Below are 16981 nucleotides of genomic sequence, written 5' to 3'. Positions count from 1 at the left end.
TACCACAACTACAGCTCAACTTGAAATAATTTGATTTTTACATTTAAATAACGTATTTCAATACAATTCCGTGTTTCCGGTTACATCTTAACTTGAAACCATGTGGAGCTTTATATGTGCCAACACAAAACATATATAAACGCCATTTATGAAAGAAAAATCATAGATCCTATAAAAAATCTTTTAATCTTGAAAGGATGACAAGAGCCAGGAGTATTAAATACAATTCAAATAGCACTCCGACAGAAACGATTGGCTTAATACAACAGCGTTTTCTCGACGTAAAATTGCATATCAACCCATTTGGAGAAAGAAAAGAAAAGTGTTCTCAGGATTAGGTCAAATCATTTTAGTCCAAAACAAAAAGACTGCTTCACAGCCAGAAATAACAGCAAGGTTAAACAGCGCCAAACACCTCTATTACGATACAATATGGGTCAAGACATTCTGTTACCTTTTTTCTTTAACAGCACACACAGAAAGGAAGAACCATACTGTATCCACTGATAAAATACAATGGTAACAGGATGCTACTGTATGTTAAGCTCCTGTCTACGCTCCAGTTAGGACAGTGGTTCATGCACATCAGACAATCACTGTACATGCTATCAATCTCCCATGAAATCTACTGCAACTTGTGTTAAAGATGTGAAATTTAGCCCCAACACAAATCTTGACGTTTAAACTGTTTCCCTTCCTCAAATTATCTCATATGCAGGGACAACACAAGCTTCTTTACAGTTTACATAATACAGTGTAATATTACACATTGGGCAAAAAAAAAAGAAACACAAATCAAGCTCTTGATAAAACCCACCCATCAGAACATAGTACCAAACCCTTACAAAGAAATAAAAAGAACAAGGAACCAACACTTTGTACATTCTAAAGCTGAACCATGTTGACGACAAACTTAAAAAGAGAGAAAGGAAGATTGTGGAACGGGAGTGAAGGAAGGGTGTCACGTGACGTCACCCCCTCCCTCCCCCCCTGGGTTTCATGACATCTGTGACGGGGACAGCTGTGCCTTCCTCATGGAGCGCAGTGCTTTCTCTCGTAGGTGTTTCTCCAAGTCATCGAGGCTGTCATCTACTTCACTGTCTGATTCCTTAAAGAAAGGGGGCTTTCAATTAGACATGATTCGGCATAGCCAGCAGGATACACAGATAGAAAGCTGTATGACACGGGCAATTAGCACAAGAGAAACACTTGCTACTTTAACCACATGAACCCTAGTGGCATCCCTATTCTGGGCATACCATAAGAGGCCATCATTAGTAGAAGATTACAGGTGTACAACCTCACGTGTTGCATTGTTGAACTTGTAGAGTGGCTATTTTCAGCTAAAAGATTCTGTGTAGAGGGGAAAAACCCTGGGGGACTCTGATCACCACAGTTGGGTTTACGTGGTTAATACTTAAGCCCTATATACTTTGTTCTATGATGAATCGCGATCTACAAGTCACCTTCCAGGAAGCAATCGATTTCCATTATTTTCAGTACAATATATTTTTTTTGTTCAAAGTTTCTTTATTGGTATTTTCTATTTTCACATACAGGTCAATGAGACAAAAGCATACAAAAACAGTGTATGTTACCCCTCCCACCCCCCAAAGTTTCTGCTCCGAAAAAAACAACCATGGTATCTTAACACAAAAAAGACAATACCCTTTCAGTACAATATTAATATCAACTTGCAGACTTGAAACGTGCTTGATATATGCAAATCAACAAGGTGAACTTTATTTCCATTGGTTCATTTGTCAAATTTATATTATCCACAGCAAAATAGTTTATTGTTGCCATGCCGTTGGATGGTCTACTCTATCCCATGACAGAGCCATTAGGCCATGGTGCATTGGAGTAAGAATGGTGCATTGTAGTACCATCTTACTGACCAGAAAAATTACTTCCCTAAATCAGAAGGTAGTCTTCGTAATGCTACCAAATTCACATCATAATTGTCAACTTCTAATGTTTGCCTACCGTTTCTTACTGGATACATTTTCCAACAAAATAGCATGAGAATGTGATAACGGAACCTTGAAAGGAAATTAGGGTGATATAAAGTTTGCTATGTTGGATTACCCTTTTCAAGCTAGTCTCGCATAGCCAGACGATTGATACGTCTGGTGACATCTAAATTCAATGTAGCTGTTAGAACAGAGGCGCAAATGGCTGCAAACAAACAAAGACATAGGACCAAAATGGAACCAAGTCCCCAGGACCTTTTTGTGTTATGCTTTTAGCCCAAATGTCTGACTGTACCTCATGCTGTGTACATTTCTGTCTAATAAAGTATGCAGTCAATAAGTCCTACTGCTTTGGAAACCCATCATATCACAGTCCAAATATGAAGGACCACCCTAAAGAAATTGCATTTAGTTATTTTTGAAATATCATGATTGTTTTTATCCAGTTTTAGCAACGATATTGAATAGATATCACCAGACGTCTCGGTAAGCAGAGATCTCCGATCATCTGGCAATGCAAGACTAATCTCAATCAAACTTTAACTCTGTTAAATTGATTGTCATATACTGAAGTAAGGAAAAAATGAAGAAAAAAAATGAATCTTTAAGACTATGGAATGTGTTGGAAATGTAATGAATGCACCTTTTTCGACTCTGCATCCTCGTTCACCCCCTGGTTCTCTGGAGCATCTCCGGCTCCCACGCTACCAGCTTTCTCCTTCTTATGCTTCTTGTGTTTCTTGTGTTTCTTCTCTTTCTTGTGTTTCTTTTCCTTCTTCTTTTTCTTCTTCTTTCCTCCGGCCTCAGCATCTGAATTCTGTAATGGCAGATATTTCACACATGCATTATTAGCAGTGCTGCAAGCGACGACAACAACATTTTAAGTGCATTTGGAGTGTGAAAAGTTATCCCTGCCCGTCCCATCATCCGGAGAGACGGTCATGCTGTGACTGTCTAGTTGACCATCGTTTTGGGTTTGATTGATTTTATAGTTGAAGGCAGAGAGTAATCTAAAACCTCAACACTATGCTCTTCATATTAACTTCATCACAAAGGTGATAGGATTTCAAAACGCAGCAATGCATATGGTTTGGAGGGAGAATCGTGGGCACAAAGTAAAACTGGGTGGAAGGCGGCTTTGAGTAAATTCCAAACATGACATACGTAGAACAACTTGCATCATCACTATGCTCAATAAACCAACATGTGTAATCTGATAGTCGACCCACCTTGCTTGGGCTTCTGGAGCCACTGCTGGCCTTCTTGGCCGGGGGTGGAGAACCACTGGCTGAGCGAGCAGGTGAGCCGGAGGCAGACCGTTTCTGTACTGCTGGAGGTGGAGGGGAAACAGACCTGGACCTGGACAATGCTCTCCTCATAGGCTGGGGGCTCGGAGATACTCTGGGGAAGAGAAGGAAGAGTTGATAAAAAAATCCTAACATTTTTTAAATAAGAAAATAATATTCAACACAGGTTCGACGAAACAATTAGTAGTTGATTTAACCCATTCAATCCAGGAACGCATCTACTAATGTCCTCTAAATCCTAACAGTTTTCTGAAACACTTATGTTGCTATAATATCAGTGATTCTCATAATTTTGGGGGTCCTTGACATGAAAAAGTTTATGTATTAGGTCACGGACCCCGATCTCAAAATATTTAGTTCCAGGGACTCCCAAAAGCAAAGATTTGAGTTACAAATGCTCGCTTTAAAAAATAAATATTCTAATATTTGCACACATTTTCATGAGTTAAAAAAATAGCAGATCTACAAGATCTAAAATGACAGATACTTTCCTGGTCTTAATGTGTTACGGAATAATAATAAGTAATTCCTTTTAGAACTCAGTAGTGTAAATATTTAGCCCTACCACCTACCTCTGCTTGCGTGGCTCAGGAGTCCGGGAAACCCTGCGGATGGGTCTGCTCCCATGGGAAGGAGACTGCTGTCTCCTCTGGTTGGATGGAGAGGAACCGCTGTTCTCAAAACGACCTTTAGGACTGATGGAGCCCCGGGCATTGCGACCACGGTTGGCAGGGGACGGGGAGAGGCGGTTGGTGGCCGCCAGGGGGGATCGTGTGTCCCTGCTTGGCCGGTTAGAAGGCAACATGGGGCTCCTCCTGTGTCTGGGAGGAGAGACCGAAGAGGGAGGCGTGCGTCTCTTTGGAGGGGGAGAACTTCTGCGCTTGGGGGACCTGGAAGGGCGTCGCTTGGCCGGCGGAGAGCCACGCTGCTTAGTGGGCGAGCTGGACAGCTTCCTCTTCTGAGGAGGCAGAGGGGAGGGGCTGTAGCGACGCTGGATGGGGGGAGAATACCGCCTGGGGGACGGAGATCGTCGTCGGGCAGGTGGGGACGGAGACCTGGGGAGGACACAAGGGACACTCAGAGAACTGTAATATGGATGGACAATGTTTAAATGACAGCGCTCGTCTGGAGGTTAACGCGAACGGGCCTGTACCTGCGTCTAGCTGGAGAGGGTGATCTACGCCGGCGTGGGGGGGAGGGTGAACGACGGCGGCGTCCTCCAGGAGAGGGAGAGCGTCTCTTCCTGCAGAAAGAGATAGAGGGGGAGTAAACACACACCAGATTATTAGATGTGTTCGTCTTTACTAAGCGGTTTTAAGAGATTAAGAGTGGCATGCTGTGTGTGCGTATGTGTGTTTCTGACCGTGGAGAGGCTTCCCGGTGTCGCCTCCGTGGTGAGGGAGAGTGGCTCCGCCTCCTTCGAACGTCACCGTTCCTGGCTCCAGGCCCTCCCGCAGGCCTCTTCGGCGCCTCGTCTTCTGATGAGGAAGAAGAGCCCGTATCTGAAACCAATCAGAGGTCATGCCAAGTGTATGCTTATGGCAAAGAAAAACACTTAACAGCAAGGTGTCAAATGTCAGGGAGACGATGGGTTTAAGATGAGACAGACAACTAGGACTCAAGAGGGAGGAGAGTCAGAGAGAGATGGGAGGAGATGTGAGTGACACATGTTGAAGTCACTTTTGACAACCTACCTCTATGTCAAGTGTTTTTCTTAACCGTTCTGCATGTGTGTTCTTGTAGTAAAGTTGTATTTTGTTTGACAAATTGTTTTCTGATTTTGCTCTGTTGTCCATTTTTAACCTGGCTCTGTACAGCACTTTGTAACTTCGTTTTGAAAAGCGCTATACAAATACTCATTATCAACAACATGGGAGGCAGAGAAAGAAGAGATGGAGAGAGAAGAGAGATACAGAATGGGTTTAGAGAGAGGAGAGAAGAGAAAAGAAAAGAGAGAAAATGGAGACGTTCGAATAGAGCACACAGATCAAAATGTTTCTAACCTGACGATGATTGACGGTTCTGTCTGCGATACTGTCTGCGCTGCTGCACCGAATCTGTTGTTGCCTCTTTCTCATTTTTATCCTCCTCTGAAATGTTAAGTACAAGTCAGGAAAGTACAGTGCTCAGGAAACCACATGGAAATTCAGTACACCATCAAATTTACATACACAAAGGTTACAAAGAAAACAGGCTAGTTGTGATCTTGAACATTTGACTATTGTTTGTACCTATTGTACCTTGTTTCTTCTTACTCAGCTGGCACTGAAATTAACGATTACTTGTTCATTAACACATTGACTGCCATTGAAGCAGATCTATGTCATTTGGTGTTTTCAGTGATTAAACTAGAGGGCGCTCTTCGTCAACCTATGAACCCTTGACTGCCAAAGTAGACTAGAACCGGAAATTACGTTAAAAAAAGAAACACATCTAGCTTGGATTTCTTCTCCAAGATTGCGTTTTTTGATGAAAAGAAGCCATATTCAACTGCCGATAACAGAACGGACGATCGCAGTTAAGATGTTTTTGTTCCGGTGGAAAGCAGAGAGACTCGTCTTTCCACGGAGACCTCGTTTGTTTACATCCGGGTTGAAAAAAAAAGATCGCTGGATTGTCAAAAAGACAATATAAGGTAAAACCACTGGCAGTGGCGGATGAATTAATGAATTACTACCAGGCAGTGAATGTGTTAAGCCAGAGTGACGTGTTGTAAGCTTGTAGATAGGTGCATAGTTATTAGTATGCTTCCATTGAAGACATGCTGACTTCTATGGAATCCAAATGATGAAATCAGTCGAGGCGACTGAGAACTTTAATCCATGTTAACTGTTCTTGAAGCACACAAAGCCTGATGCTCACCTGACTCAGACCCATCAGATTGCCTGGGTTTTGCTGGAACAGGTGGAGACTCATTCCTCCCTCTTTGTTTTTGCATTGGGCCTGAAAAACAAGTCAACGCAACCTTTAAAATGATAACAGAAATAACACATGTTTTCTATGTCTCATTATACATACGTTTAACCTGACGTTCATATACATCTTTGAGCCAAGGAACAATGTGTTTCTACATAGGTTAGTGCTAGATCCCATTAAATACAGAGATACAGAAGAATACCAATCAAATTGTTTGGTGTGGTTTAATTTATACATTTTATTTAGGTTTAGACATTTTGAGTCTTAAGAGGTTTAGACTTTGGTTTGGTCAAGATTAGGGTAAGGATCTGGGAGGGGCATTCCATGCCTACATTTTCTGGGATTTCACAATAACCTTTCTTCATTCACAGAAGATGTCATGATTCTCCAAATCCTTCAAATTTTAATGTCACAATTCGTTTTTTGATTGTCGACAATTCTATTGTCGACAATTCTAACCATAGTGGCTTTTGCAGGTTGGGGAAACTCAAGCTGTTGTGAAGTACCATTCTGCGATGTAGTGACTCTACATTTACAGAATTGCAACACCACGTTTCACATAAAACAGCAGGTGACATTCAAGCTCTTGGTGGCAATTTGACTCGATTTCAAGGTCACAGATTCTTGCTCATTTTTGATCGATGATTAAAAAAATGATGTTAGTGCCACCCCTTATAATTGTTTGGGGTGGAACGGCCCTAATAGCTTGTAGTCTCTTGCTGCTGTTCTAGCACCTTGAATATTCTGCACATTTTCCGTCTGGCAATTAAAATATCAGGGGAACTGAGATAATGAATGTCCTAATTGTCAGGTCACAGAGTTGAGGACATGACACAAAGGCTCTTGCTTGTACTAAATATCTTGATTTTTGAACCTATTGAACCGAGCTAGATTCTTCTCAGCATGATATACGATGTACATCAGGGATCAGCATGTAAGTTTGGCATTACAGGGAAAACATTTGCCCGAGGGCCAGAACATAATCTATAGCTAATTTAAGAACTGGATTTGCGATAGACGTTAATAAAAAATGTGTGTGGTATAATTGCATAGGGACAGTACTGCGTGTGTAATCATTTTGTGCAGGCCATATCCTTGAATGTTACACTTAAGGAGGTCATTTCCTTAATTTTTTCCTGAGACAAATAGTCATTCTACAGAGAAAAACAGTCTGTGGTTTAAGGCATGTAAAACACCTGCCTGTCATTCACTCTCAAAATGGATAAAAGGATAATAATAAGTGTTCTTCAGGTGAGGGTAGGTTTGTTTTGGACATTATAGCCTGTATGTAGGACTGTTAGACATTGTACATACTTTACAAAATAATTAGCAGGGCCATATATTACAGCTGGCGGGCCAGTTGTTGCCCACGGGCTGCCTGTTGCCTACCACTGAGTCTATTATGTTTTCACTGGAAGCAGTTGATCATGTAACGCAAGACAGTCACTGTGATCTGATGACTCCATCATGTAAGGACAATCACTCTATTGTCAATAGGCTCTATGCACAGCAGCCATATTGGGATTGGGCCCCTGCCTTACTTCCTTTACAGGTGTTACAAATAATACTAATTAAGGCTCTGTTCCATAGTGGTTGTCTTATTTTCAAGGACCCCCATAACACTGAGAGTGTACAAATGGAACCAAATGGACCCATTTGTACACTCTAAGAGTTACACACCCACCATAAGGGGCCATTTGGGAACCAAAATGGAGTGTTTCCAGTGAGCCAACATGCACGATATCAGCACCCTTGACCAGAATGGAACAGAGCCTTCATTAGTATCATTGGTAACACCTGTGAAGGAAGTAAGAAGAGGCCCAATTTCTTTCCAATATGGCTGCTATGCATAGAGCCTGTTGACACAAAGTCATTGAAACCAATCTAGATTCACATACGCAGACTCCTATCCCCCCCATGCACTACATCATAGAGGTTAGTCAGGCACAGTGCAGTGTCTGGAGCATTTATGGGATTCAGTGCCTTGCTCAAGGGCACTTTGAGACCAGTTCACATCTGGAACACTCCCTCCTGTCTATGCCAGGAACTGAATCAGCAACCTTTAAGTCACTCGGTCGGCCCTCTCTATGTTAAGGCCAATCGGCTACCTCCAGGGACGGGGTGTGATGCAAAAATAGCAGATCTGTAAGATTTAGATGTGTCGTGAGCTTGTAGATTGTTTTTTAGTGGGGGTAGGGTTTAACCCATTAAGACCTGTAACGCATCTGTGTCACTTAAGATTTCTTTGGCTATTCAAAAATAGCAGATCTACAAGCTCATAGCCCGGCACCGAGTGCCGCGCTATGAGCTTGTAGATCTGCTATTTTTGAAAAATCTTGAAAAAATATTTTTTAGATTTTTTTCAAAAAACTGTTAGGATAGATTTAGAAAACATTTTTAAGAATCGCCTCAGGTCTTAATGGGTTAAGTGGACTAAAGAAAATAAAAGGGGGCCCACGTACCTGATGACCTGGATGGGGAGGCAGAGCCACGAGCCTTCCTGGCCCGTGGGCTGACTGAGCGCCTGACCTTCCCCACCGGGCTGACGGACCTGTCGGGCTGACGTGCCGGTTTCCTGGGTGGTGTCACTGATGTTCTCTTCATGGTCTTCTTCGGTGAATGAGAGGTGGAGGAGCTGCTGCCCGTGGACGAGGCAGAGCGAGAGCGCCTCCTGGAGGTCACAAAGTGCAGTTAGTAAAGTTCTACAGGCGCATGTATCTGAAGTGCTCGTACATTTTCATCAATTGTTACGTAATTTGTTATGTCCAAAGACATTACTCAGGGGTGCTACTGAAAAATATGACATGGAACACTGGATATAACATGACAAACAGACTCTTGCATGAGCTTAAAGGACCTCTTCGCCCATTTTCAACCTATCTTCATATAAATGGTCCTCACTAATAGGATTTCTGGCCTCAAGAGCAGGGCTGTAGAACACACTCACCTGCGAACAGGGGAGCGTCTGTGTCTGTGTCTAGAGCCTGGAGGGCCACGCCTTGGAGGGCTCCTACGGCGAGGGGACATTCTCCTCCTGGGGCTTGGTCTTCTGCGTGGGGAGTAAGATCTGGATGTGGGAGAGAGGAAATGATGGACCACAACATTAGAGGCCGACCACGGGTCACGATGTTTGGACCGATATTTTGTCTAAAATGGCATTTTTTTCAAGTTTCTACTTAAAAGGTAGGGTAAGTGATATTTTTTGGTTAAAACAAATGTATTTTGTTAAAAGGTTAAAGCACTATATTCTGATAGTACTCATTGCTATAGAGTGTTTGTTCGGTAACAGGAGTCTCCCCGTCTCTCCAGCTCCTTAATAAACAGAAAATAAAATCTCTGGTAGGTGTCAAAATCTCAGCCAATCAGGAGAAAGTACCCATTTTTAAGCTTAATTTTTATAGTGTTCCAGTTCCAATTTTGCCTGCTCATTTCTTAGTGTCATCACCTCCAATTTCACTTGTTTAATCTATATCCTGATTGAGTTCTTTATCCTGATTGGATAAAATTGGAAATGAAACTGAAACGAAAATGCATATATAAGAGCTGGAGAGACAAGGAGACTCCTTTTACTGAACAAACACTCTATAGAAATGAGTACTATCAGAATATAGAGCTATTTAACACTTATTTTAACCAAAGAAAATCACTTACCCTACCTTTAACATTTAACTTGTGGTAAGCAAAAAAATAAAAATAAAGACAAATAATATTTGATAGAGAAAAAAATCTACACAAATAACTAAATTCACTTTTGGAAATGTCCACCTATAAAGACAAAATAGAGACGCAAAGTTCAAAGTGGTAAAATGGCTCTACACAAAATACACACACAGTAATCCGTGAGAGGTTTAGCGCAGGAAAGGACAGCCGTACCTGGAACGAGAGCGTCTTCTGCGGGTGCGGGAGTGGGATCGTGAACGGGAGCGATGGCGAGGCCGATCCCGTTTGCCGTCCTTCTCGCGGGACTTGGGTCGCTCTTCCTTCTTAATAGGCTTTTCTACAGAGGGCTCTTTGACCTCCGTCACAGAGTCTGCCTTCACCACCTCCACAACCACATCACTGGAGACCACAGGGAACACCCAGTTAAACATTTAAAAAACATATTGATGTGACACTTAAACTAAACAGACACCTTTTCTGATATTTAACCTGAATCATCATGATTGAGTCAGGCTAAAAACCAGAGGACAAAAATAGCTGATCTACAAGCTCACAACATAATGTGTTGTGAGCGTATAAGATCTGCTATTTTGGCCAAATGTTTTCCCGCAGAATATGGACACTGGGGTTCAAGTAGTTAAGAATGCCAGAGGAGGTATTGTGCCAACCTGGTGGAGGAGGCTTCTTGGATGACCGGCTCAGGCACGATGCTTTCTGATGTGTCAGGCTGAGGCTGAGGCTGTGGCTCCTCTGGCTTTGGGGGGAGCTGCATTAACGCAGGTGGGGGTGAACTGGATCTGGGACTTGGACTGGGTTTGGGTCGCGGGGAGCGCGAGGGACTGTGCTTCCGGTCTCGCTTCACTGGCGACCGGCGACGTGGTGACGGTGTCCGTGACTTACGCCTAGGCAGAAAGGACGCAAACCCCAGATATAGAATTATCGTGTTTTGTATGATAAATATTAAAACATCCTGTGTGGAAAACCAACCCTCACCTCCTGGGGCTCTTGGACTGAGCCCTCTCTCTGCTTTCGTCCTTCTTTACATCAATCTTCTTCAGGGAGGCAAGCTTCTCCTGTTCAATCTGCCAAAGATAAGACATAGCGGGTTAACGTAAGGAGCAATGTAATATATCCATTACAGGATATATATATATAACTGCTTTAACCCATTGAGACCTGAAGCCGATTCTACATGTCTCCTAAATCTCAACAGTATTCTGAAAAACGTATGTTTCTATATCAGTGGTGCTCAATCTTTTTCATGTCAAGGACCCCCAAAATGATATGTATTTGGCCACGGACCCCCATCAAAATATTTTGTTCCAGGGAACCCCCAGAAGCAAAGATTTGATTTAAAAATGTGCGCTTTAAAAAAATATATATTCAAAGATTTGCATACATTTTCACGATTTTTCAAAAATAGCAGATCTACAAGCTCGTAGAGCTTGTATATCTGCTATTTTTGAATAGCCCAAAGTGTAAAATAATGCTTTTTAGCTCAAATCTAAAAATGACACAGTTCCAGGTCTTAATGGGTTAAGCAGTAGTAAATGAACTTATTCTGTATTTTGTATTTATGATCACAATTGCATTTGATGCTGTGCAAATTGTTGTATGTTGTCTGGAAGACACTAATGGTGTGTTCCTCACCTGTCTCTGCTTGATCTCTTCTTTCTTCTGCTCCAGGAAAGCAGAGGGGATGCCGGCGATGTTGTCTTGGGCACTGAGCAGTAGGGGCCACAGGTCCCTCATGAACTCCCGAGCGTTCTTCCCATTCAGGAATCCAGTGAGGTTGATCTGCATCATCTTGCTATCCGGATGCTGCAACACACACACGAAGGGGGAAAAGAAAAGACCATATGGCCATTGAAACGTGGAATGGAAGTGTAGGCGAGAGGGCAGCATCCCATTAAGTGTACTGCCTACCCCATAGACCCCACTAAACTTCCCTTCTTAGCTATATAATATTAACCATACTCATAAATTGAGAATGAAAAAAAGACTATGATATTCAAAATGCCCTGGGTCCAAATTAAGGACCGAATCGAGGGTGTTCTGTAAATTCCTACGCACTCTCCTGAAACTGAGAATGCGAGTTAGCTGGAGGGTAGACATGTTTTTAACACATTAAAAAAATGTAAAATTATCCCACTGCATGCAATACTGCCGTTGTGCCTCCCATGTAATAGCTGCCATACAATTAAAGTGATACCCCCTCGTTCTTCTATACAAATTGTACCCAACACACCACCCCCCCACTAACTTATACTTAATGTATACTTCGTTGTACGACAGAGTCACTTGCCGGGAAAAAATGCCATTTGCAAGCGTATTTTCGGCAAGTGACAGTTGTATGACGATGTATATACATATATAAGAATAAACAAAGAAATCAGGCTTTATAACTCTGTCACTTTCTGTCAACTTGCTCTCAAGTCTCCACCACAGTGAGTCTACTCCTCAGGACACAAAACATGAAGCCACAGTACAGAGTGCGTTAAAACCCAACACTGCAAGTACAGTCCCCGGGGGTCTTCAGTGAGATCAGCGTGGGACCAGCGGGCAGGGAGCTCCCTTGTGGCTTGCTTCCGCCTCCCTACTGCTTGAGACTCAACCACCTTGAGCTTAATGTTATATCATTTATCTAAATTGCAAGAGACGAACAAGCAATAATGAGTGCACAGTACAAAGAAAAGGGGTTTTATTTCAACAACTGTCACAAGAATGATTCTGAGATACCAATTATATACTTTTACCAATATGCTACAGTGCCCTTTAATATTAGCCTTTAACTCCCTCCCCATTACCCAAAACAATATAGCAAGCAGAACTGAATCAAACGTTTCTTATATACTAAATATACTTGGCCTTCATCACCTCTAGCTGAATGAAAATCACAAGTTATACAGTATACACCAAGATTTCCTAACAAATATACCATGGATCAGAAAACAAAAAGGCTTCTCATCAAGTTCTGAGCAATTCTCCTGTTTATAGTTTTCAATGATCCTAATATAGCATGGATAATGGCAATTATTCCTCACTATGTGAAACCCCAAATTATGTGAAACTTTAACCACATAAACCCCTGTGTCCCTATTCTTGGGTGAACATCCGGCAAAAATAGCAGACCTACAAGCTCACAACACGCCGCAGCGCAATGTGAGCTTGTAGATCGGTTATCTTCTGCAAAGGAACTTTTTGTAAATGGAAATATTAGCCTACCTAGTATAGCACTAAATATAGGGTTTAAGTGGTTAAAGTGGGGAATCAAACATTGCATTAGGACAATAAGACTCTAAATGCACAGGTTTATCTGACTATATCTCTGACAAGGACTGTACAACATGACGCATGCATTCTGCAGTCCTCACAGATAGCATACAGAACATAAATGTACAGTATATGGGGGCTTAACTGTATTAAAAGGCTGGCTTTTGTCGAAATCCTAAGTACAACTGCCACTGACATGCCAAGAAGTATATGCATTAACCTTAACATTTGGCTATACCATAATGCTAAACGGTGCTATGTTCTGTTTCCCCTGCAATTCCAGTTAGGGCTGAGGGGATTAAGAAGTTGCATTGCAAATTTCTGTTAAGAAAATGATATGGCATTGTTTCAAATGTCTATCACTGTCATGATGTTATTAATCCCTCCACATAACTCACCTCAAACCACACACTGCATCATGAAGGGAGAGTTGGGCTCAGTGACTTTGGGCTCAGGAGAGCTAATTAGGTGTTGGTGCTATACTTCTGATGCAAGGTATAACATCCATATTGGTTCAGGCCTTTTAAATCATAAATCACATCATCATTAGAAGACTGCTGAACAAAGGCACTTTGTCACATCACAGCAACAACAAGGTTATGTCATTATAAATCCGTTTACGCTGTTTTCACTCCACCCCCCCCCCCATTTAATTTAGTAATCTAACTTAACTAAAGTGTCATTTATTTTCTTACAGCCTTTCATGTCCCTCTTACTCTTTAGGCAATACCCCGCAATAATACTTTGTTTTGTGAAAACAAAACAAGTTATTTTGTCAATGACATTACCTTCTCCTCCAGCTGGTTAAATATGAACTCTATGACGACATCATCCTCGAACCCCAGGATCTCCGTCACTCGCTGAGTGATCCAAGGTTTGATGACCTCCAGGTTCACTTTGGTCATGTCCACCTATAAAAAGGTCCACAAAACAACAGCAAAAGTTCACTCACAAATTACACAACTTCAAACGTAGGTTGTCAAAATTGAACATCACATTCTAATAGTTACGGTTGACCGTATCTACAGATGAGAGACATCTCAATAACCTACCAACTAGATTTTTTTTTTATGGAACACGACATCTACACAATTGCTGACTATTAGTTAAAGCATTTGATGGACAGGATAATCACTCTGGTCACAACCAGATTGACCTGCATTTGCCTGGTTGTCAACCTAGTAGCAGAACTGTACCTTCTTGTCCAGACATTCTGCAAATTTCAGCTGCTTCAGTAACTTCTTGTGTTTGTTGCTGAAGCGGTTGTCTTGTTCCGCGCTGGTACCCTTTAAAATAAAAGGACAAATGTAACAGACCTTTGCATTATTACTTTGACATACAATTAGTACAGTACAAGAACACTTCATATTACGGCCAATGAGTGTAATCACAGGATAGTCAGCTACTGTAAGATTCCCCCCAATACAATATTGGGGCCCAAACCAAGATTAAGTCTAAAGCTTAGCTGAGCCGATAATTCATTAGCTCATCGGCTCTTGTTAAGTATCAATATCTTACACTCACAAGTTCTTGAATATCGAGACCATGACGGTAACCAATCACTCCCAGTCCCAATTTGATCACAGGGCTTCACTCTCTCCACCATATAGACCAGCGGTTCTCAAAGTGGGGTCTGGGACCCCCAGGGGTACTTGGGGGGCAAGAACCACTCATATAGACAGTTGTAAAAACGTGTGTACTAAATCTCCCAAAATCTCATGGGGGTCCGCATCCTAATGCACACCAAGTTGTGGATCCTTGATATGAAAATGAAGAAACAACTGGCTTACCAGAATGTAACTTATAGTCACTTCAACCTGTTCCTTTTCAGCTAATTAAAAAAAATACAACAATCATGGGGCATTACACGTTTTCGGTGATTTAAGTTTGATTTTTAAGACTGGTGAGAGTGAACCCCGGCCTTCGTTGGAAGGTGTCGCTTGGTTTTCTTGTCGGCGAGCGACACCCTCTCGCGTGGTGGCCCACTGGCCTGTACAATAAACATATACTTCGCCGTACGTCCCACGGTGCTGCTAGCCAGGACGAGGTGTACGTACAAGAGCCTTTAACTCAACTTTTACTTTACTTGTCCCATGGCTTTAGAGGCGAACATTTTCATAACGTTTCGCATCGACGTGTTTTTGAGACATGTTGAATGGGGCTTAAGTGGGTAACAGTAGTAACTCAACACACGGCCGCCATGTTTATTAGCTTAATGCTATAAGTTAGCCAAACGGACCCGGTCTATTTCCTGGTGTCTCTATAAAGGCTCTTCCACTTCCATGCGAATTCATTATCAAACACGATATAAAACATACCGAGATTACCCCAACGTTAGTGGGTATTCTCCATGTGAACACACCGTCTTTTACTCATTAACTAACTAATGAAGTGGAACAGCACGTTGTCTAGACGTGTTTATGCACAGATTACACTTGAATCAATGGCGTCGCGTATTAAAACCACACAAGCTAGACGTGCTGCTGTAAGTTTTACAACCGACACACTTCAAAATGCAACGGGTTAACACATCGTGTAAATGTTTTAAAGTGCTTACGCGGAAGAATCCCGCGTCCATTGTGGTAGAAGAAGAATATTATACACAGATGATGTTGAAGACAGACTTGTGTGTGTGGTGGTTCAGTCTCGAGGCTCCGGCTAACATGGATGGAACAGTGACACACCATAGGGTGGTGTTGCCAGGTTTCGCGAGAGAAACACGCAACCAGGTCTATGAAAACAAGCCCAGAAGTGACTGTATCAGTTTAACCACTTTAAACCTAAATTATATATACATCTGCTATTTGATAGCCAATCTATTCTACAAGCTCTCAACGGCTATTTTCAAAACAATCTTGAGAAATGTAAAAATGGTGGAATGTTTTTGTAACATTTTAACAACACAAATCTTGTGTGGGGGGTTCCTGTCACAAAATATTTTCAGATTGGTGTCCGCGGCCAAAAACATTGGCGGGGTTTCCATTGGGGGCTTCCTTGACATCAAAATGTTTGAAAACCACTGGTTTAAACATCCAGTGAAACAATTAAGCTAATAAGCTCCAAATAAGCAACTACACTTTAGAAACAAGCCCAAAGTCGCTTATAATACGAAGACATGGCAACACTGACCATAGGGCAGTGATCTCTCGCGTGGGTACGTCTACCGCTACGCGAGATTACGATAATACCCGAGAAGGGTCCATCTCTCTGCAGACCGTTAACCGTTAGAACTGTTTCATGATAATGACATGTATTTGGCCGCGGACCCCCATTTGAAGATATTTTGTACAAGATTTGTGTTGTTAAAATGTAAAAAATAATAATAAAGAAAAACAAAGAAAACATCTGATTTGAAAAATGTTTTCAAGATTTTGTGAAAATAGCAGATCAAGATCTGCTATTTTCAAATGTAGGGTTGAAGTGGCGGACCCCCGACTGATGTGAGTTGTCCATTCTGGGAGTATTGGGCATAACGGTCAAAAATAGCTTAATAGCCGATCGTAAATAAAAGGTAGAAAATACATCTACAAGCATTTTGAACTTATGTATTTTCGACATACAGTGACAGTGACACCATCTTACAACAAAGTTAGTGGTGTTGTTGAATAATAAGCAATGGTAGCTATTCCAGCATGTATTATTCATACGTGATTGTATACATTTGGTTTGGTGTGAATCAATTAGTTCATAGATTATGTGTGTCTTCTATTGCCACTTTGCCATTTGAGATCAACAGGCATTAGCTACCCTGATTGGCCAACCTTACCTAACCAATCGGCTGCCTTCACGGATTGGCCAAGTTTCACATGATGTTTGTGCCTGTACCAATATAAAATGGTAGTAACACAATAG

General features: G+C 41.9%; 1 protein-coding gene across 6 annotated transcripts; it reads right to left on the bottom strand.

Moving 5' to 3' along the window:
* Positions 1 to 167: 167 nt before the first annotated feature.
* On the bottom strand, positions 168 to 15825 carry srrm1 (serine/arginine repetitive matrix 1). Of its 6 annotated transcripts, none has more exons than XM_084044417.1 (17): positions 15687 to 15825; positions 14326 to 14415; positions 13918 to 14040; positions 11507 to 11677; positions 10850 to 10938; positions 10525 to 10758; positions 10070 to 10255; positions 9144 to 9263; positions 8659 to 8867; positions 6143 to 6223; positions 5284 to 5370; positions 4644 to 4782; positions 4434 to 4523; positions 3853 to 4335; positions 3203 to 3374; positions 2617 to 2790; positions 168 to 1108 (listed from the first exon to the last, which is right to left on the bottom strand). In XM_084044417.1, the coding sequence occupies exons 1-17, from the start codon at positions 15705 to 15707 to the stop codon at positions 998 to 1000; spliced, it is 2580 nt and encodes an 859-aa protein (XP_083900543.1). In that variant the 5' UTR covers positions 15708 to 15825; the 3' UTR covers positions 168 to 997. The 6 variants fall into 6 exon arrangements, with proteins under 6 accessions (XP_083900543.1, XP_083900546.1, XP_083900544.1 ...); XM_084044420.1 differs by having other exon boundaries at positions 168 to 1101; XM_084044418.1 differs by having other exon boundaries at positions 4644 to 4758.
* Positions 15826 to 16981: the final 1156 nt, after the last annotated feature.

This window comes from Gymnoscopelus microlampas (genome assembly GCF_963454915.1).
Source record: "Gymnoscopelus microlampas genome assembly, chromosome: 20".
Classification (NCBI taxonomy): Eukaryota; Metazoa; Chordata; class Actinopteri; order Myctophiformes; family Myctophidae; genus Gymnoscopelus; species Gymnoscopelus microlampas.
Note: the sequence above shows the minus strand (reverse complement) of the source record. Positions and strands in the feature narration are given on the sequence as shown.

What these genes read in the sequence shown, in the direction of transcription:
- srrm1 (XM_084044417.1), bottom strand. Translation starts at nt 15,707, where the DNA reads ATGGACGCGGGATTCTTCCGC. An exon ending in CAGAATGTCTGGACAAGAAG is followed by an intron (nt 14,041 to 14,325) that starts GTACAGTTCTGC and finishes ACCTTTTTATAG; the next exon opens with GTGGACATGACCAAAGTGAA. An exon ending in AGAAGACGCTCTCGTTCCAG is followed by an intron (nt 9,264 to 10,069) that starts GTACGGCTGTCC and finishes TCCCACATCCAG; the next exon opens with ATCTTACTCCCCACGCAGAA.